This window comes from Tasmannia lanceolata, unplaced genomic scaffold (genome assembly GCF_043159265.1).
Source record: "Tasmannia lanceolata isolate RefF3 unplaced genomic scaffold, GAP_Taslan_0.1 ptg000020l, whole genome shotgun sequence".
Lineage (NCBI taxonomy): Eukaryota > Viridiplantae > Streptophyta > Magnoliopsida > Canellales > Winteraceae > Tasmannia > Tasmannia lanceolata.
Window position 1 is genome coordinate 1133156 of NW_027518697.1, and position 22584 is coordinate 1155739.

General features: G+C 40.7%; 2 protein-coding genes across 2 annotated transcripts; both read right to left on the reverse strand.

The window, feature by feature from the left end:
- Positions 1-200: 200 nt before the first annotated feature.
- On the reverse strand, positions 201-3387 carry LOC143854778 (uncharacterized). The gene is made up of 3 exons (XM_077364888.1): positions 1663-3387; positions 334-1572; positions 201-209 (listed from the first exon to the last, which is right to left on the reverse strand). The coding sequence occupies exons 1-3, from the start codon at positions 3385-3387 to the stop codon at positions 201-203; spliced, it is 2973 nt and encodes a 990-aa protein (XP_077221003.1).
- Positions 3388-16046: 12659 nt separating this feature from the next.
- LOC143854779 (uncharacterized) lies at positions 16047-18807 on the reverse strand. Its single transcript, XM_077364889.1, has 6 exons — positions 18540-18807; positions 17933-18198; positions 17748-17846; positions 17442-17588; positions 16888-17003; positions 16047-16410 (listed from the first exon to the last, which is right to left on the reverse strand). The coding sequence occupies exons 1-6, from the start codon at positions 18805-18807 to the stop codon at positions 16047-16049; spliced, it is 1260 nt and encodes a 419-aa protein (XP_077221004.1).
- Positions 18808-22584: the final 3777 nt, after the last annotated feature.

Genomic DNA, 22584 nt, shown 5'->3' on the forward strand with positions numbered 1-22584 from the left:
TTCTTTTGCAGAATTGATGATTACATCGAATGATTCACCCACATCGGGCGTTACAGACTCTGAATTCAAATGAAATGACATGTTGATATCAGTATCAACATAGACAGGACTATGTACAAATGAAGAATCAGCAAAAACATCCTCTGACTGAGACTCGACAGGGACCGACTCTTCACCACCTCCGAGAACTACTCCGACCTCTATGGTACCTGCATCAAAAGAAAAGTTAGAAATGACAGACTCTGGGTTGAACTCAGAAACTGACACATTTTTTGAAATGACTGACTCTTTTGAAAGGACTGGACTATACTGGAGGACTACTTGGGGTATAACCTGTGCGGTCCAATTGTCTAAAGGTCCAGTGGCTGGAGTAATGCAATCCCTTGGGCTCGTGAAGGGCACATCTCCTCCAATCATAGCGACGATTGGGGCCTCAACCTGATATAGGGAGTCTAGGAGATGCGGCTCAATATTTTCTGCCCAATCTGCAGCTGGTTTTTCTGCTATCGATGCCAAGGCAAACTGCTCACTATAGAAATCTTCTGACAACTCATCTGTGAAGAAGATCTCTAACCCTGGAAGCCTCTTCCCAGTCTTATCGCCCCAGGTCTCAGGAAAACCATAGAACGGACAGTCTGCCCCTTCTTTTCTGAATCGGCCGTTCATAATCATGCTGTACGGTCCTGTCGGAAATTCTGTACCCCGACGACGGCATTCAGCCCACTTCATCATATAACGCTTCATTTCTTGAACCTCTTTCGGAGTTGGCTCGTACCCTAACCCGAATAATCCGCCGACTGCTTTCAATTCCGGCCACTCAGTTGGGCCCTGCAGATTTCTTCCCAGACCAGTTCCCGGGACATAACCATACTTTCGCATTATCTTCACCACTTGAGTGTTCGTGCTTGATAAAAACATTATCTCTTCATTCATTGCTTCCCCAAAGGAAATAGTAGAGACTTCTAATGAAAAGCCAGTTAAACTAACATCTCTTGATTTTTCAGTGCTCAGTTCAGATGTTATTTGTCCAACTTCTGGCTCAGGGTCTCCTCGCACTGTGATCACCTTGTTATTCCTAACAAATTTCAACTTCTGATGCAAAGTTGAAGGAATAACTCCGACCTTGTGCAGCCAAGGTCGGCCCAGAAGAAGGAAGAAAGAAGTCTTTATATCGAGTACTTGGAATTCAACCTCAAAGGTTTCTCCCCCTATTTCGATATCGGTGGCCAGTATCCCGATCACGTCTCTTCTCGTACCATCATATGCTAATATGCCTTGCTCAGATGGTATGAAGTTGTTGGGCCCAAATCCCAAAGTAACAGCGGTGCTCAAGGGACATACGTTTAGAGCAGACCCGTTGTCTACTAGCACTTCAGGTACCCTTTTCTTGTTGCAGATTATGGTAATCCTGAGAGGTCGAGTGTGATCTCTACCCTCCGGAGGCAAATCCTCATCAGTGAAGGATAAAGTCTTTGAGGTCCTTGCCATGGCAACTAGACTTACTAGTTCGTCAGGAGTAATCTCGACTGACACTTGGGATGCGTTAAGCTCTCGAAGTACAACTTGTCGGTGCTTTGGGGATGCCATCAACAAACCCCAAATTGAAACATTAGCTTGTGTTTTCTTCAATTGTTTCAACAAGTTGTCTTCTTCTTCTTCTACAGTCTGTCTTTGCCTCTGATTTTCTGATGCTCGGGCTATTTCGGCAGGATTCTCAGCTCTGAGTTCAACTGGCTTAAAGACCCGACCACCACGTGTGACATGACGAAGCTCGTCACACTGATCCTCTAGAAGCAACAAGTCTTCTTCCTCTAGTCTCAAAACATAGGGGACTTTTTCTTTCATCTCTTCTTCCTCCTCACTCTTGAGGACATAAGAACAAGAACACTCAGAGGATCCTGTTAATCCTTCATCTGGAAGGGACAGTATGTAAGGTTTCTTGTTTTCAATCGCTTCGTCTTCATCATCCCATCTCAGAACATACGGTCTATCAGAAATAACCGCACAAATACGGGAGTGATCTAAGAGGATTTCTTCAGTGAAAATGGCATACACGTTCGGGGGAGGCATTGCATGTGTAGGCAATGGGTTTCGAGTGACATTCGGTACTTCAACGGCAAGATCCTTTGCTTCTATCATGTCTTGGATCTTGTGTCTTAAAGCCATGCATTTGTCAGTCAAATGCCCTGAATTCTGATGATAATCGCAGTATTGGTCCTTCCTCCAATACTTGGGCAAAGGGTTGGGAAGTTCTCTAGGTTCCAACAAAGTAATTTTTTTATCTCTCAGCAACTTCTTCAAAGCCACTGATAAGGAGTAAGGGAGGGGGTCAAACTGACGAAAAACCTTCTTTTCAATAGGCCTCCTGACTTCAGTCACCGTTCTGGATGGTGGTTGATCATAACCCGGCGGTCTGGCATAACTGGAAGGCCTGGTATAGTTAAGATTGTGCACCTCCTTCGGTGCCACAATAGGTCTTTTTCCCTCTCTCACATCAGACGAAGATCTTGATCTTAGTCCCTTGGACAAAGCATCTTCGATTTGAGTCCCTGTTTTTATCAGATGATTGAAGTCCAGAAAATATTGAATAGCCATGTGATGATAGTATTGCGGGGATAGGTTCTTGACAACAATCTTAATTTGATCGGCATCTGATAATCGATGTGTCATCTGCGCCGCTTTACGCCTCCATCGGCGAATGAAAGAAGTGAAGGTTTCATTGTGCCCTTGTTTCAGCGCCTTCAGATCTCTTTTTGTCACATCTATTCCCTCCTCCATGGAGAATTGCTCAACAAATCTATTGGCAATATCCTCCAGAGTTCTGATCTCTTCGGTTTTCAAGCTTAAAAACCATTTCTTTGCTGTTCCAGTAAGAGATCTAGGGAAAAGAAGAGCAATCTGCTCTGGAGTAAGCCCATGCTGCTGTAAGAGAGGAATAAGGGCTTTCAGATGACTCTTGGGACATCCTGTCCCATCATACTTATCATGATCCGGCATCTTGAAATTAGGAGGTAGCACAACTCCCGGTATTATCATATACTCGGCCATGTTTAATTTTTTCGGACCCTGCATTTTCATGCTCTCCATCTCCTGGGCCATCTTATCCAACCTATCGACTATCCCCTTGCCTTTATCCAGATGGGGGAGACAGTTCTCTTCTTCATACTGCTCGTCATCAGAATGGTCAAAGACTGGCAACACAGGAGGTTGAGCCATCATAGGAGGTGGGCGAGGCATGATTGGGGTTTGCTGAGGTGCAGGATTCTTGGTAGTAGATTCTCTGTCATTCTTTAATCGGGCTATTTCTTCATTAATGGTACTCAATTGTAACATTATAGCTTTCATCATCTCATTGGTGTCCATACTATTTTGCCCATTCTCTGCCATCATTTCAGGGGTTGGTTGGACTGGTGAAAGTATTTCTTGAAAATTCAAGGAAGGCGATAAAGGAGAAGTAAAAGAAAAAGGTGACAAGGATTGCCGGCTCAGCCTGGAATCAGATGTCTGACGGGACCAGGTTGGTTTTGAAACGAGGATTTTCTTAGGAGCAATGGCTGCTCAATCAAGAATCCTGAAATGGAAGTATAATCACTAGATTAAAATTTTGATAATCGAGATAAACTATCTTGATCAAACAATGACAAAAGAAACAAAAACACACTTTCATTAATAAAATCCAAATTGTGATTACAACGGATAAAAAAAATAATCTCTGATCACAGCTGGATAAACAGACTGACAAGAATGGAAAATGCAGAAATCGGAATAACAAAACATGATATGGATCTTCAAGGTTCCTCAATCCGAGCTCTCCGGCTTGCGGGCTCTTCCGATATTTCTCCACGTCGGAATTTGCGAGATAGACCTAACCTCCTTTCTATATTTTTGTTTCCCCAAGCAGCCACAATGGATCGGACGAGATCAGGAGTAAGATCTTCACAAAGAGGAGGGACTATGATTCCGGGAGGACATGGAATTCCCGTAATCTGATGGAGAATTCGAATGGGTGCATAAAAGGAAGACTTCTCGGTACCCATGAGGTAAACAAATGAATGTGGGTAAGTGCTAGTAAAAACATGAAAACATGAATGACTCACCCAGCGAAATTGGCTCTCCTCTACATGTTGTAACCAATTGTGCCATTCATCAACGGACTGAGGTTGGTTGGCTATTGGTTTCCATGTATGGAAATTCTTCAGGGTATACGGATTTTGTTTTTGTCGCTGAAGAATTTGAAATTTTTCACCAAGCCAGACATACAACAACTTCACACACCCACAGAAATTGTCTTTGACATTTTGGGAAGCAATAAGATCTAGTCCCAAAAAGGTCTCTGCTAACATGGTAGGAATGGGATTCCTCCCTTTGTTAATTTGGTCTACCACAGTTAACAAGGTTAACGGAGCAACACGAGGGTTTTTCCGAATGACATATCGCGCAAAGACACTAAAAATCAAAGCATTGCGTCGACAACTCTGAAAACGAGAGCTAGTAGGATCGACGTTTTCAGAAAAAAGGGTGATGAGTTTTTGAACTTGCACACACGTATCCGTTAAGCATGAAAGTGCATCAACGGTTTGATTTTTGAATAGCTTGCAAAAAATGGAATGAGAGGAATCTATGTTCGAAGATTGTATCCAAAGTCCATCTGTTGGGAGCTCTAATAAAGCACACCAATCTTCGAATATAGGACAAAGCTCGAATGATCCAAATCGAAAAACATGAAGATTAGGATCCCAGAATCTAGCGGCTGCTTGGAGAAACTTCCAATTTATATCGGAAACACTTAAATGACTGAAGGCACAGATGAACCGATCAGCCATACTCCTATCCGAGGATTCTAGCGGAAGAGCCCCAATAGTCTCGCTTATCCAGCCTTTCAACAAATTATTCGCCATGATTTAACCTAAACACAAAGAATAGGATGGGATAATTAGGGAATGGAGAATAACTTGGAATAAACAAAGAATAAAGATGGACTTAACCAATAATCACAAGAAGGATATAATTGGCGACATCAAATGTTCCATTGATGATCAAAGATGATCAGAAACTCAGGGAAGAGACCACGGTCATAAAATGACAAAAGTAGATCATAGACCGGATCTAAATCTGAAAGGTGGACGGCAAAAATGTACGATCAAGAAGATCAATAATGATAGACTATGGTCATAGGGACAGCAGACAAGCTATCAACCATATCTAAGACAGGACGAACAATAATCTGAGTAATACAACAAAAGAATGGGTAAATGAGGCTTGCATTTGAAGGATGAAAACAGGTAATATTTATCATCACTGGGTCAAGGAATAAACCATAGCTATGAGTGTGACAGGTAGAAGCCACTAGCTAGGTTTAGATCTGAAAAATGAATATACACGATTGATTGATTCAAGCCCAGGAATCTCTACTAGAAAGTAGGTCCTAAACTTATAATCAAAAGATATATGGACAAAATCTCCATGACTAGAGCAAAAGATAGGCCACGACCATGAGAGGGCAAGTAAAAGCCACTGGTCGGGTCTAGATCCGAAGAACGGACTGATATGACTAATTTGATTAGATAAGGAAGCCTCACTAATGAGTAGGCTCTAATCTGATAATCAAAATATAGATATATACATATATATCCTAACCAGGGGCACCAGCCCTAAATATGATTCCATAGAGTCAAGAAGCTTGACTCAAGACAGACATGTGAGTGTATTAGGACTGCGATGTAGTCACATAAGGTGAGCTACAATAATCTAAGAAATAGGACATGGCTCCTAAATCTAAGCTCCAACATGTGTGAGCAACACATGTTCGTCCTTATATGAATGCAATATATATATAAGCACATGCAGATCCTAATTGGGTTTTACTAAATCAACATATATATCCATGTACATAATATATGTAAAATGAAAGTAGAGCTCCGGACTCAATATCAGGTACTATGCATATGATCCATACTTTAAGTATATAACACAAGTACACCGAGTGTTATATACAGTATGCTTCATTGCTCACCGGCTGCTGTAAACACAAGTACACCGAGTGTTTACGACTGCAGCACTGGCGCATAGCTTGGTAATAGATACAACAGCACCATCTGGATAGTGATATCCCATGAGGCACGCATTATATCTATCCCGTGGAGCCAATAAATAAGAAAATCAATAAAAGAAAATAAAGAACAAAATGATGTATGCTGTGCAATGTGTGAATCCCTTGTTTTAAACACCTATTTGGTGCCCCTGGATTCTAAGCGATCACATTCCCATTTATAATGATTTCAGCTCAAAATTCTTCAAAATTAATAACAAATGGCATTTTAACAGAGTTAGGCAATGTTCCAAGAACTCCCCAGCAGAGTCGCCAGCCTGTGGACCCCGATCCGAGAGAGAGGCGGTGGAGGACGAATTCCACACGCTAACTGTCTCTATGGATCATTCACGTGAATGGAGAGCTCTACCAAGGAACTCTCGAAAGAATGTGCCTCTCACAGCATGAGTGGCGATAAAAAGGGAGATACCTCTCGATTCGGGGACTAGCCCAGATTCGAGGAGTACCTTAAACAAAGAAGAGTCGCCATCCAAGGAAAAGGGTCCAAGGATCCCATACTATGCTCTGTCGCAACGGATAACCAGAGATATAAAAGAGGGTTCGTGCCTGGTTACGAATTCGGAAGGTCTAAAGAGCACCTCATCCGCCCAAGTGCAAACACCTGGTCTCTTATGCCATTTACTTAATAATTTTGAAGAGTTTTGGACGAGAATCATATGAAATGGGAACACAAATCTCCGAGAAGACGTCTATCTAATCATGCATGTCTCGGAGGAATAATAAACACACATAAAAGAAATAAAAGTGTCACCTGAGAAAAACTAGGTTATAAGTGACATGCCTAATGGGTGTCTAAGTTCTGATGAACAAACACATGCACGACACACCAAAAAAAGTATAAGGTCTGCGCAATAAAGTAAGAAAACACTGCAAAACATAGAAAAATGACTCGATACCATACAACCCTAAGACTCTAATCTATACCTAGGCCCGAGTCTTTAGATGATCTGATGTTCATCCAAAGAAGCCTACGTATCCCCGCCTCCACGAGAATCAAGGCAACGTAGTTCTTCGCACCTATTCTAAGCTATGATGCCTAAGACATCTAGACCTCTATCCTAGACTCGATCTAAAAGATCGGACTAGTTCTTAAAGCTTCTTGTGTGATTATTTAAATTCCAATGGATTGTAGATTTTAGGACACCCTATATGCCTTAACTAAATGCAGGTTAGCCCTGAACTAATGCAGGTGGTTCCTGTAATCTATGTGTAGCTAGGCTGTACGCCCTAAGGGAAACAATGGGATCACTAGCGTATCCAAGACTTAATCATCAGTCGGCGATATGAATCGCCAACTGACTGGACGGAGGTGCTCCTATAACTCTAGGACAAACTCCTAACTCTAACACAAACACAAACAAACCACACAACACATCAAAGACAAACTCAAAACTCTAAAATTCTCCATCTAGGGCAAACTCCTAACTCTAGAGGAAGATCTTGTTAAAACAAAGTTTTGAAGATTTTTGGTATTTCTTCTTAAAATGGGTAAATGATTTATTTACAAAGGTTTGGCTGGACCTGAGATAAGAATCTCAAGCTGCACTACGTACCTCGTGGAAGAGGATCAAGCCAAACGTAGTTCGAAACAGATTTCCTAACTACTCCTAATGACTCAAGATTTTTGAGATTTTTGGTTTTTTAGATGTTTTTAAGTATTTTTGACTCAAGAGGGACAAATCCTATCATCATAAGGGGAGGACAGACTCCTGATATCCCGCAAAGGTTGGACAGCATCCTATACTTTGCGGGAAAAAAGAACAGAAACACAGCTCTGCAAGGGTTGAACAGCATCCTATACCTTGCAAGAGTGGATAAAAATCGCATGATTTGATGAGAGGTTGGAAAGAAACCTAACCCCTATGATGATAGGACTGACTCCTGAAAGAAAAAACAGACTTTCTAGCTAAGGACAGATTCCTAGGCTAAGGACTGACTCTGAAAATAGGATTCTAAGAAGGAGGTGCTAATGAGACAAAGCTTGTCTCCTAAAAGAAAAAGAGATAAAGAAGGGTGCTAGTGAGACTATCAAGCTGAGATAAAACTCACAAGTAATAAGGGAAGACCTTGTGCATATTTAGCAAAGGTAAAACATCCAGCCGGGCCGGACAGCTACCTAGCCCTAGGGTGCAACAAATGTGCAACCAGATACCCATATAGGATAGGGGTATGAAGCCAAGCCGAGTAGGGTGTTCTCCCAAAACCAAATGATACACAAAGAGAAGGTTTAGCAAGAAAATGAGACTAGGTAAGTCTCTTAGACACAGAGGTAGGATAGAGAAAATACTAACAAGGAAAAAGAGACCTTGTGCATATTTGGTAAAGGTAAAACACCCAGCCGGGCCGGACAGCTACCTAGCCCTAGGGTGCAACAAATGTGCAACCAGATACCCATATAGGATAGGGGTATGAAGCCAAGCCGAGTAGGGTGTTCTCCCAAAACCAAACGACGCACAAAGAGGAGGGTTAGTAAGAGAATGAGACTAGGCAAGTCTCCTATATACAAAGGAGAGGTATGCAACTTGGACTGAGCAAGTCCCCTAAGGATGGACTCACTAATGAGACAAAGCTTGTCTCTAAAGGATACAACTTTCTCTGTCTGAGACATAACCTGTCTCCCTAAATTGAGGCTTTAAATGACAAAATTTAAGGGTATCTCAAAAGACTGGGCATGTCTTAAAAACAAACGAGGGAAGGGCTACTCGGACTAAGAGAGTCCCCTAAGGATGGGCTTAGGCTAGCGCCTTCATCGCCCTACAAGAAAAGGGGATTCTAATATCTAAAGAAAATTAACAGCAATCTATAAGACTGTGTTAGTCTATCAAAGAGAGAAGAAAAAGCTATCAGATAATTGCAAATTTCACTCTATTTTTATAAAAATAAATCAAGTGCTAAGCAAAGAAGAATTTTCAATAAAAAAACAATACACAATCTAAAGCAATCATAAAATGATAAACATCATTAATTAGTCCAGACCAGCCGCTGGATAGCCTAATAAAGTAAAAACAAACAATATCAAACACTTCTAAACCAACCACAAACCCCAATACGGGGACCCCAATGAAATCAGATGATGCCAAAGTAATCATCTGATATCATATACACATGATAATATTTCTAATCCCGCCTTGAGATCAGACAGTACTCATGTCGATGATATCGAATAGAGTAGTCATCTGATCTCCTTCTTTCCTAAAACAGTTTATTTAAATAAATAAACAAGTATCATAAGCCTCAAGATATTCTCACCTGAGCATTCTATTTATCACCGTCTTCAAAATCTAACTTAAAGATTAGTATAAAAGACAAGTATTAAATATGCCGCAGGTTAAATATATTAAATGATACTTTCAATTTGTACAAATTTTAATATCTAATAGGGCATTAACTTAGGCAGAAAATGTAAAAAATGTGGGAGTGAAATATAATCAGATTTGTGCCAACAGTGGGGCCAAAATGTGGATAGATTTTGTATTAAAACTGGACTAAGACGGATTAAACTATATATAAAAAAAAATGGGGCTGAAACGAACTGAACTATGCTCAAAACAGGGCTGATTTGGTGAACAAACAAGGGCTGATTGCTGGGTTGATCTTGCACACAAACAAAGGTAAGTTCATGGGTTGATCTTATACATAAACAAGGGCTATATTACGGTGTAATAACAAGGCTGAAACAATAGAAAAAATTGTTACACAGTGGGGATTGAAGCAGGAAAACCATCATTGAATTAAGAGGAGATAATGAAAATACTATTATGTTCCCAATCTTGCACCATTCAAAGATACAAATTCAAGTAAAAATCTGTGTACTTAGATCAAAAACCAAGTCCTTATGACTTGATAAGCATATCAAGACAAGCATTTTTTTTTTTTACTTTAACAACTCAGACAATATCATAATTTAGCTATCATGTCATATAATATCATTAGAACTCATTTTTCTAAATAAAGAAAATAAGCTAAACATGTGACCATTAAATCAATAGAACTGACTTACATAACATATATATAAGACATGACTGCTGTTTTTTTAGATCACAGGAACTTAAAAGATCAAGCATGCAATAGATTTTAAGTGCAAATGATAACCCAGGCTTATAGCAGATATCCTAACTTTCAAATAAACCCATCCACTGATTTAACTGAAGCAGAGAAGACCATTGTACTAACACAAAGAACTTCAAATGCAGAAACAGATCAAGTTTTCAATTCAGAGACAATAAAAGCTAAATTTGAATCTTCTTTCAAGACTTTTTAAAGGAAAGGAGATAATAGAAGCATGCATGTATAGAAATTCCAACAATAAATTGAAATAACCAGTAATCCATTAGGTTTTAATGAAAATTAAGGATGATAAGCATTAAAGACAAACCTGCTGAAGGTATTGATGACTATGAGAGGTAGATCTATTGAATATCCGACAAATCAACTGGAGAGGAAAGCTTTTCCTCTCTAGTTTCTCTAATCACTGCAATTCCCCTTCTCTTTTCCCTCGTTAATTCTCTTCAATTTGATTATTACAGAATAATAATCCACCACAAAAATCGTGTAATCCTCCGAGTAAAAATGAAGAAATAGGGTTTAGAAGCTAAGGAAAAGGTTAGGGTTGCTAATGGAGATGAAATAGCGATGGATCTAAGATTCAAAAGCTTAGCTAAAGTTTCATTCAAGAGGACAAGAGAAACAGTGAGAATAAGAAAGAAAAATCAGAAAAGTCTACCTACCGGAGAATGATCGAAAGAAAAAAAAAAAATGAATGGCCGAAATTACAGTTTGAGGTGAGAAGAAAAAAAAAATTGGGGGATATCTCTCTTTCTTTTGGTTTGAACTAGTAAACAAAATGAAAAGCTTATTGAAAACTTGCAGAAGGTAAGAGATGATCTGATTCCGGCCAGAATCTCCTCGGATCGACAATCTTGTCGGAGTTTGGATGAGATCCGATGGAAAAAAAAAAAAAACAAAAATAGAGAGAGAAACTGAAGGAAATGCGTCTGACGATGACCGGCCGGAGCTAGGGTGTTGCCGAAGAAGATGAAGAGAGGGTTAATCGAAAAAAAAATGAACAAGAACTCACAAGATCTTGCCCGAGTTCCTGTAGATCTGGCTGACCGAAGCTTGGAGAGATTGAGAGAGATAGTCAGCCGAAACATGGAGATCTACCGGATTTCATAAGGATCGGCCGGATTTTACGCTCGCCGGAGGAGGTGGATTGGCAGGAGAAAAGGAGATCGGAGAAGGAGAAGGGAGTTGGGTTTGGACGAGATTCGTCTTCTCTCTCCTCAGAGCTTATCTCTTAAAAAAAAAATTAAGAAAAGTTAAGATCCCTTTAAAAATGAGCTTAAGTGAGTATTTATAGGAAAAAAAATGAAGTTGATATTGGCACCAACATTGATGGGCGCACAAATGCGCGACTCCTCTGGGATAATGCACCCCCTATACTTGATAACTGCACTAACTTGCTTTGTCCTTTGCAAATTTTCTCGGCGGAATTTTTTGAAATTTTACAGGGGTATTTCTGGGATCATAAGGTTCTCAAAAATATGGTCATGGGTGCTTAGGGTCTTTGGATGACTGGAATTTTCCTTCAAATACACGGATTTTGGGGTAAAATGAAAAACCTAGTGGGCCACCCCCTCATTTGCATTACATACACTGTTTCGGTCCATTTACCGGGCAAACGAGCTCCAATCTCGATGAAAATTTGCAGGGGGTTAGAAAAGACCCTCATCCAGCCTAGGGTGAAGTTTGGGTCCCTAATGCTGAGATTCTGATGGATTTGGCACGAGCCGGGAAGGTTTAGGGCTTAGTCAAAATGGGGTGTCTACAGGGTGCCGGTGAGATCGGATGATACGACCGAAGAAGGAATATGGCCTAAGGAAATTGAAGTGGGGGATTTAAAATGGGTTTCACAGGGATTTCCAGTGTCGGCTGCTATGGAAAAGAAGGATGAGGTTAGATTTGTGGAAAATGGGTAATGGGTTGTGGGGATGGCGATAAACGAGGAGATGGTGAAGTAAGTGGTCGGAACAGGGAAGTGGGTTGAAGATGATGATTTGAGTTGCAGAAATGGGGCGTGAAATGAGGTTGGAATTTGATTTGCCGGAGGGGATGGTCGGAGAAGACAAAGTGGCCGGCTAAAATGGTTGCTCTGGTGTGGGTTTGTAAATGAAAACAAAAAAAAAACAAAAGAGGGTTCGATGGTGGATGGATGGAGGAGAGGGGTTTTCGAAGCGAGTTTTGATGGTGGGAAGCGGTGGTAGTGGAGTTGATGGACGGAGAAGATGGACGGAGGTGGGAAGATGGCGATGGTGGCGGCAAACCCTCCCCCTTTCCTTCCTTGCTCTCTCGGTTTCTCTCCTCTCTCTGTTTTCTTCTTCTTCTTCTTCTTTTTCTTTGGTGGTGTCGGCGGTGATGGGGAAGATGGTGGAGGTATAGGAGGAGATGGGTATGGTGGAGGTGGCGATGCCGGATTTGAGGATGGTGGTGGTAGTTGGTGGTTGGTTTGGGTGTTTGAGAGTAGAAATGGGTTAGAGGTGGGTTTTGAGGAGAGGGTTTGATGGGATTTGGGGTAGGAAAATGGTGGAGGATGGTGGCTGGTGGCGGTGACAGAGAAAAAGGAAGATGGAGGAGGAGGTGGCGGCTGGCAGTGGAGGTTGCTGGAAAACTATCGGCGGCTCCGGTGGGATGTGGGTTGGAAGAAGGGTGGCCGGTGGTGGTTGGCTCGATGGAGGTTGATGGTTGTGGACGGTGGTCGGAGGTGGCACGGCCGGAGGTGGAGGTTGCAGAGAAAGGGGAAGATGGAGGAGGAGGTGGCGGCTGGATGAAGATGGGCTTTGGGTAACGGGTTTGAGGCCGGATTCCGGCAAGTTGCCGGAAACAATGAAGTCACAGATGGGGTTTGAGAGAAAAAAAAAATGGGTTGTAATGGTGGAGATGGGAGAGGCTGATAATGGTGAAGATGGGAGGGGATTTTCGGAGAGAAGAAGGAGTAAGGATGTGGGAGACAACAGTGGAAGTGGCCGGCCTCTCCCTCTCTTCCTTTCTCTGCGGCTGTTCTTGCGGCTGCCCTTTTCTCAAATGAGAGAAGACTCCCCTCTATTTAAGCCCTAATCGCTCCTCTTTAGAGAGGAAATGACGTTGCTACCCCTACTTTTTCCCATGGACAGCCCCCCCTGGTATATGAATTTATGACCATTCTTTTACCCTATAGGGGGTGTCTAGATAAGGAAAAGGGGGGACAAATTTGTTTTTTACTCTTAGGGACCGGTATTGGCACACCCCTACCAAGATGGTGCACCCCTCCTTTGCCTAAATAAAAAAAAAAAACAAGAAAGAAATGACATCAGTACAATCATTTCTTGGTGATCGCACTAAACTCATCTTGCCTTTTCTCAACTCCTTTGTCCATTTTCTTTGAAGATTTGCAGAGACGCACTCAGAAACAACAAGCATTCAAAGGTTCCACAATTAAGTCTCGGAACTCGAAAATTTAGGGGGGCGGGACAGTACCAAAGCTCCGGGATATTTGGTAAATTTCATAAATTTCGGGGAATCATTTGGGCTTGCACAGGTTTCGACAATAATCTGGAAATGAAGATTTGTCGGGGTCTTTTGCATTTTGGGTTCGGCTCTTCAATTTTTGAAGTTGAAGTGCGGGTTTAGGACATCAGGGAATTGTTTTTGAGATCCAAGGGTTCAGGAACTTTACTCGATTTCAGGATTTTTATTCGATTTTGGGAATTAGGGTCTGGTCAAAATGGGGTGTCTACAGTAAGTTGTAACTTTTCTTTTTGGAGGATGCAACGAGAGAGCGGGCAAGCCTTGTCACTCACTGAAAACAAAGATGCCATTAGGCATTGCTTGGCCAGGTAATTATTTTTGGTTAATTATTAATTTTGAAGGTCAATGTAGATAGAAACTTCTCTTAACTTTTAGATTTATCCAAAGAGGCCATTAGGCATTGGCTCTTTCCTGACAATAAAGCTAATCATGTTTTTTTTAATCTCTGTGCTTGTATTACATAACCAGCATATTTATTTGACATTTTCCCCAGGTTTTTAACCGCATTTGGGGAATTTTTAATTTGCAAGACCGTTCTTGGGGTGGTAATTAAAACCATTGCAATATACAAGTTCCAATGAAGTAATATTTTGGTGCCTCCATGTTTTGCTAATTGGTGAGATTTCAATTGCGATGCCAATTGTTCATTTTGTTATGATGACCATTGAACCTCAAAATGTATTGTGTGGCATGACTAATTAACACAAGTGTGATAACAGTTGTACTGATTTGGGATTGCCTGATCGGTTGATAAAAGAAAATATAAATTGAACGGGAACTTTCCAATTGAACCCCCAATTGTGCAGCGTGTCCTGGCAAAAAGAATGGTTGGCATTTTAGTGCTTAATGTTAGTTCCACTTTTGGATTGCACATGAAATACAAGAGGTCAAGGTAAATAAATTATAAAATTTGTTTCAACAAATTTATTTAACCACTTTGAATGGGATGCTTGTGGGTTTTGTGTTGCGGAATTGGGGCTCAAATCAGCCCTCTGCGGTGACCCGTTAACAATCCGAACACGAAAGTGTGTATCCGGATTTACGTGTTAACAATACGCAGCATTTCCAAAGTAAATTTGCAAGAACAAATAAAGTAAACCACAAGCCAAACCACAAATAAAGCACACAAGTACACCAAGATTTGACGTGAACCATGTGTGTGGCTACGTCCACAGGAGAAGACTTTAACAGATTTCACTATGTGGAAAATAAGTGGGTTACAAGAAGCACTCACCGGATAACAAAAGCCCAAAGCTTTCTCCGGATTACACAAGAATTGATCTCTACACCGTTTAGGATCCAAGCACCAATGCTCTCTAGAATAGCCTTGCTTCTTCTACTTCTTCCTTCACTTTTCCCTTTACCAGAAAAGTGCCCCAAGAAGAACCTGTGTTTTTCCCTTCTCTTGTTTTTCACCAAGCCGTACGCATTCCAAGAACCATTTTACATTTTCTATGTGATTGCTCTCCCAGCCGTACACGTGAATGTTTCTGCGTTAAAACATGACTCAAAACCAATTAATTGTTTCCCCTATGTGAATAGGATACCCCGTTTGCAAAACCCACTAGCTGTTGGACTCTTAATAAAAGAGTCCTAGTCAAAACTGTTATGTGCTTTTAATAAATTCAAGGCAATCCGAACATTCTCCACCTTGGCTTGAATTTGGTTTATCCACCACCTGTAAATATCTTTCATCACAAAGTCTTCTCCACCACACCCCGAAGGATGCTAGTTCGACCCAACTTGCCGAATGTTAATCAAGTCTAAGCAATGCTTGAACTTCTCCGTCGTCACAAGCTTAATCAACATATCTGTAGCATTGTTTCTTGTGTCGACCTTTTCTAAAGAAATTTCATCTCCGTCAATGACCTCTCGAATAAAATGGTACCTAACGTCTATGTGTTTTGTCCTCGCGTGAAAAACTTGAATCCTTGCCAAGTCCAATGCACTCTGGCTGTCGTAATACACACAAGTGTTTCCTTGCTCTACCCCATGTTCACTTACGAGTCCTCTCAGCCATATGACTTCTTTCACTACTTCCGTTGCTGCCATATAATCTGCCTCTGTAGTAGACAAAGATATAGTCGTCTGTAAAGTGGACCTCCAAATGACAGGTCTGCCATGTACCTACTACTTGTGCAATATCTGGTCTAGTACAGACCATAGCATACATCATGCTGCCAACAGCATTTGCATATGGAACCCGAGACATGTACCTCCTTTCTTCATCTGTAGTAGGTGACAACTTAGAGGAAAGTTTAAAATGAGCACCAAGTGGGGTAGCAACCGGCTTTGCTTTATCCATCTCATACCTTGAGAGCATCTTCTCAATATACTTCTTTTGAGATAGCAACAACTTTCCCTTTTCCCTGTATCAACGAATCTCCATACCCAAAATCTTCCTTGCAATGACTAGGTCCTTTATTTCAAACTCCTTGCTCAACTTGGCTTTCAACTTATTGATCTCCAACATACTTTTGGCAGCTATAAGCATGTCATCAACATATAAAATCAAAATAATGATAGATCCATTACCAAGGTTTTTGAAATAAACACATGAGTCATACTCACTTTTGTGGAAACCCTGTCCAATCATGAAATGATCAAACCTCTTATACCACTGCCTAGGAGATTGCTCCAAGCCATACAATGACTTTTTCAACTTGCAAACATGGTCTTCCTTTCCTTCTACCTTGAAACCTTCTGGTTGATGTATGTACATTTCCTCTTCTAGATTCCTGTGCAAAAATGATGTTTTCATATCAAGTTGCTCAAGCTCAAGATCAAATAGTGCTGTCATGGACTTTGATCGAAGTATGCTTCACTACCAGTGAAAATAACTCATTGTAGTCTGCTCCTTCCTTTTGAGCATACCCCTTTGCCACCAAACGTGCTTTGTATTTTTCTCCACAATTTTCTGAGCTTGATTCTTTTTTCCTGTAAAGCCACTTGCATCCAATCGCCCTTTTGCCCTTTGGTAACTCCACCAAATCCCAAGTCTAGTTCTTTCGAAGAGATTCTATTTCTTCACCCATTGCATCCTCCCAACACTTGAGTTTTCACATGCAACTGCTTCTTGAAATGTAGCCGGATCTCTACTTTCTGTTACCAATGCAAAAGCCAACATATCCTCATAGCCATACCGTACAGGTGGCTTATGAGTTCTTTGAGATCTTCTAACCTGTGATCTTGACTGGTGCATCTGCTAATCCTACTCATGTAGACTTGCTTCAGAAAATTCAACTTGAATATTTTCTTTCTGCACTTCTCTTAGAGTATCAACCTCCACCTCAATGGTCTCACCTGTGTCATGTTTTCCTTCTTCTACAATCTGCTTATGTGACTTTAACATATAAGATTAATTGAAAATAACATCTCGACTAATGGTTAGCTTGTTAGAAGAAGGATCCCTCACTCTAAATCCCTTGACCCCACTTGCATATCCAAGAAAGATAAACTTTTTGGATTTTGGGTCAAGTTTAGAGCGTTGATCATTTTTAACATGAATATAAGCAGAACAACCAAAAATTCTCAAAATAGAATAATCACTAGGTTTGCCAGACCATACCTCTTATGGAGTTTTGCAAGAAATTGCTGTTAAAGGTGTCATGTTGACCAAGTAACATGCTGTATTAACCGCTTCTGTCCAGAAGTACTTCTCTAATCCAGCATTGCTCAACATACTGTGAGCCCTCTCTAGAAGAGTCATGTTAAGTAGTTCTGCAACTCCATTTTACTGTGGAGTTTTCGGGGTAGTAAAGTGACGAACTATGCCTTCGCCCTTGCAAATCTCAATAAATTCGGAAGACTTGTATTCTCCTCCATTGTCTGTCCTTAGACACTTCACCTTCTTGCCAGTTTGCTTCTCAATCATGGTTTTCCATTGCTTGAAGGTAGAAAACACCTCAGATTTTCTCTGTAGAAATTAAACCCATACTTTTTTAGAGTAATCATCAATGAACGTCACAAAATAGAGAGCACCGTCTTTTGAAGCAACTGGGGCTGGTCCCCACACATCTGAGTGCACATAATCTAACTTGCCCTTGCTTCGATGAATTGAACTTTTATAACTCACCCTGCACTGCTTTCCGAATACGTAATGCTCACAGAAGTCTAACTTGCAACTTTTAACACCCTTGAGTAGATTCCTTTTACTGAGCTCTCTCAAACCTTGCTGACTCATATGCCCCAACCGCATATGCCACAGCTGTGTCAAATCAGTCACACCATTTTTTCTGTAGAAACGGCTGCTCCACCTACCACTGTATTTTCCATCAACTCATAGAGATGATTTTTAACCATATTTGCCTTCATGACCACGAGAGAACCCTTTACAACCTTCAGAGTTCCACCATCTCCAGTAAACCGACATCCACTAGTGTTTAAAGCACCTAAAGAAATCAAATTTTTCTTCAGCTCTGGAACATGTCTAACTCCTGTCAAGGTTCTAATGGTGCCATCATATATTTTTATATTCATTGTACCCATCCCAACTGTCTTGCAAGAATTGTTATTCCCCATCAAAACTGAGCCACCATTCAATTGCTCATATGTAGAGAACCAATGTCTGTGTGGGAACATATGAAAAGAACATCCTCTATCAAGGATCCATGTATCATGATAACAATCAATGCTTGATGATACGGTGAGCACATTGTTGTAGTCTTCATCTGAGTTTTCCTCTGCCACACTTATTTGTTAGAAGTCTCTCCACGCTTCTTTTCCATATCTTCCTTGTGTTTTCGGCAGTCTTTCTTTACATGCCAAATTTTATGGCAATGAAAACACTTTATCTTGCCTTTCCCTGTTTTAGATTTTGACCTAGACCTGCTTCGATTATTCCCTTTCTCTTTTTCTAGTGATCTACCTTTGGCAACCAAACCTTCTACGTGCTTCTCACTCGTAGGCCTCTTTCTCATCTCAATAGAAAGTAGAGTAGTAGTAACCTCCTCTAATTCTATGATATCCTTACCATAGAGCAGTGTTGTAACCAAATATTCGTAAGATGGAGGTAGAGAAGTCAACAAAATCAAGGCCTTGTCTTCATCATCAATTTCCACATCAATGTTTGATAATTGACAAATAATTTTGTTATAGGCATTCAAGTGATCCATCACTTCAGTCCCTTCCTTCATCTTCAAGGTGTATAATTGTTGTTTCAAATACAACCTGGTTGTGAGAGACTTTGTGATGTAGGTGCATCACACGATCATGAAATCAACGGTCAAGATCGCCCAATATTTAATTGGATCGCCCAAGCCCTTCAGATTAGAAGATTTCGAATGGCGCCAAGATCGACGGTCCTTGTTCACTAGAAGTTTTAAGAGTCCTACTTTAGTTGTTTTTAATTTAATTATTTTCAACAATTGTTTTTTAGTTGGGACGTCCAGAAATATTTTAGAGTTCCACTTTTACTGGATTAAGTTGGAGTATTTTTAGGAGTGTGAGTTTGTTTAGGATTTTAAAAGATTGAGTTAGAGAATTTAGGATAGAGAATTTAGGGGTCTTTTCACGAGTTTTTTAGGAGTCCAAATTTTGGCATACTTTTAGATAGAATGGGACGTTTCATTCTTTTAGAAAGAGTAGGATTTCTCTTTTTGAAAGCCTATAAATATGGCTTTTTGTAAACGTTTTATGATTATTATTGGAATAAAATTTGGTTGCCTATTGTTGCTTTTTGGAGAACGTATGCTAGAGCCATATGTTGCTCTTTTGACCCTCTATGAGAGAGCCACCTGCTACTATCTCTACAACAAGCCATCTGCTTCTTGTTTTTACCTCCTCAATTCAACCACCTGCTGTTGAATATTTCAAATACAAGCTTCCGCTATATCCCCCCCGCCCCCTTCGTTACTTTGTCATGTACAAACTCTCAAGTTTCAACAACATATCCGCCGTAGATTTCTCATACATAACATGGTATTTGACATCGTTTCCCAACGACAAGCAATAGAGCTCATAGCCTTCAATTCCATGTCATCCCAATCACCATCTGACATATCTGCAGGTTTCTTAGCCTTCCCTAACAGTGCTTTATATAATCCTTGTTGAACTAAAAAATCACAATCATTAACTTACCACAAATTAAAACTATTTTTTCCGTCAAATCTTTCCGCTTCAAACTTTGCACTAGAAACTGTCACCGCCATTGTAGAACCAAAGCTCTGATACCACTTGTTGTGGAATTGGGGCTCAAATCAGCCTTCCGCGGTGACCCGTTAACAATCCGAACACGAAAGTGTGTATCTGGATTTACATGTTAACAATACGCAGTGTTTCCAAAATAAATTTGCAAGAACAAATAAAGTAAAGCGCAAGCCAAACCACAAAAAAAGCACACAAGAACACCAAGATTTAACATGGTTCACCACACGATGTGTGTGTGGCTACGTCCACAGTAGAAGACTTTAAAAGATTTTACTATGTGGAAAATAAGTGGGTTACAAGAAGCACTCACCGAATAACAAAAGCCCAAAGCTTTCTCCGGATTATACAAAAATTGATCTCTATGCCATCTAGGATCCAAGCACCAATGCTCCCTATAATAGCCTTGCTTCTTCTACTTCTTCCTTCACCTTTCCCTTTACCAGAAAAGTGCCCCAATAAGAACCTGCCTTTTTCCCTTCTCTTGTTTTTCACCAAGCCGTACGCATTCCAAAAACCCTTTTACGTTTTCTGTGTGCTTGCTCTCACAGCCGTACACGTGAATGTTTTTGCGTTAAAACATGACTCAAGACCGATTCATTGTTTCCCCTATGTGAATAGGATACCCGGTTTGCAAAACCCACTAGCTGTTGGACTCTTAATAAAAGAGTCCTAGTCAAAACCGTTATGTGCCTTTAATAAATTCAAGGCAATCAGAACATTTTGCTATTATCTAGTTTGTGATATTTGTTTCTTTGAGTTGTGTTGGCTTAGTGAAATTTTCATTTCTTTATTCACGTTGTCTTCTATAGTGGCAACAGCCGATGTTTATATAATGATGATGCATTCATAATGATGTATGCAGTACTTTGAAGATTAAAGTGCAGGAATTAGGTGAAGAGCTATACTAGCATGCCCCACAGCATATAAAAGGACTCTTACTAGTCTATGAGGTGTGAGTGTTGTAACAGAACAGAGGGAGCAGAGGCCAATCGTTGTTCAGTCATGGGACCCGGGTCAGGTTGGATCGGGTGGAGGCCAACCCTAACCCAACCCGAGATAGCATTCCCTTATCCCTAACCCGACCCAACCCGCCTCTAAATCTCTCAACTCTAACCTAACCCATCTAACCTGTTTTTCTCTAAATTGGGTCAGGTTGGGTTTGTGTTCACCTAGGCCAACCAAAACATACAAGAAAAAAATATAACCCAATGAACATCAAGATAAAATTAGAGGACGGAGGTCAGGTTCGGGCCAAGTCGGCTTGCCAAGGCCTCAACCATAACCCAACACAAAATTAAACTGGGTTGGTTTTCCCAACCCTAACCCAACCCAACCTGAGGAAATGACAACCCAACCTGAGCCAAAATCGGGTTGAATCTGTCGGGTTCGGGTTGAGCCCGACCCAAGAAGGTTCTAGTTTGGAAAATCCAGGGTGGCAGGAGTAGGTGGTCTTCTTCGTGATCATGGAGGCAAAACAAGTTGGGTGTTCACAATCCCGATTTGGATTGAGGTGGAGATAAGAGTCTTTATCAAGGAATCAAGTTGATTGATCATAATATCCTTGATCAAGTTAAGTTATAGTGGGAGGGGATTCCCTTAATCTCATAAATCGGTTGAAGGGAAGTCTCCTTCTTCCTTAGCAGTTTACAAAAATGGGTTGATGAGATTTTGGATCGTGTAGAGGGATCCTCCATATCTTTCCATCACGTAAGAAGATTAACGACCAGTGAGGCAGATTGGCTAGTGAGTGAAGGGAGCCTTTAGGGTGGCATTGGAAATGTCTGATTTCCTCCTTCCTTGATATGTGTTGTCTTGTATACTTTGTTTTTCTTTTCTATTTTTTGGTTGTAGGTTCATCATCTCGGGCTAATCCCCTGGTTCTCTTTTCATTATAATATAATTCATTTTCACTCAAAAAAAACTTGACTTATAGATGACGTGGGGGTGATAAAAAGTTATGTAAGTGCTCTTATTAAGTTTGTAAATTAAATTATGGAAATCAGAGTAGCTCCTTCTCAACTAGGCTGGTGCAAACCTAAAGCGCTTGCAAAATCAGGGTGTGGAGGGCTCAATTCTTATCTAAACAACATCCTAAACTACAACCATGTATACAATAGAACAAAAGTACATAAATGAAAAGTTTTTTTTTTTTTTTTTGAGTTTGTTTTTCATTTTTCTACTTTGACATTCATCAATTATATTAATTACAACTAGCATGGTAGGCCTCATATTCAACCAAAAATGTCATGATGGGGTGGAACATTGTTGGTTTAGGCTCAATGGGAAAGATTCTATGGGGCCCTCATCCCTTTCGCAAGTCATTTGGGAGATTTGGCTTGAAAGAAATGCTCGAATTTTTTAGGATAAATGTTCTTCCTTCTACCTTCTAGCTTGGAAGATCAAATACAATGTGGCTAGCTATGTGGGCTAGTCATCATCGAGATTTTTGGGGTTACTCCGTTAAGTGCATTATTAGGAATTGGAAGACGATCTCATCAGGCACCGTTTCAAAGAAAAAGACATCAGCATTTTGGAAACCTCCTTCCCCCAATACTCTTAAACTCAATGTCGATGTTTGCTCCCTTGGCAACCCCGGCAAAGCAGGAAATGGAGGCGTGTTCAGAGATAACAATGGCATCATCCTTCTTGTGTTTTCAGGTCCGATTGGTTTAACAGATTCCACGGAGGCTGAGGTTCGGGTTATCCACCTTGGCATGCGAATATTTAGGGAACACATGGAAGGTAAAATAGAGGTGGAAAACGAT

What these genes read in the sequence shown, in the direction of transcription:
- LOC143854778 (XM_077364888.1), bottom strand. Translation starts at nt 3,387, where the DNA reads ATGGCAGAGAATGGGCAAAATAGTATGGACACCAATGAGATGATGAAA. An exon ending in ATCAGAGGCAAAGACAGACT is followed by an intron (nt 1,573 to 1,662) that starts GTAGAAGAAGAA and finishes GCATCCCCAAAG; the next exon opens with CACCGACAAGTTGTACTTCG.
- LOC143854779 (XM_077364889.1), bottom strand. Translation starts at nt 18,807, where the DNA reads ATGAAGGAAGGGACTGAAGTGATGGATCACTTGAATGCCTATAACAAA. An exon ending in AGAAGGTTTGGTTGCCAAAG is followed by an intron (nt 18,199 to 18,539) that starts GTAGATCACTAG and finishes ATGGTGGCTCAG; the next exon opens with TTTTGATGGGGAATAACAAT. An exon ending in AGTTGATGGAAAATACAGTG is followed by an intron (nt 17,847 to 17,932) that starts GTAGGTGGAGCA and finishes CATATGAGTCAG; the next exon opens with CAAGGTTTGAGAGAGCTCAG.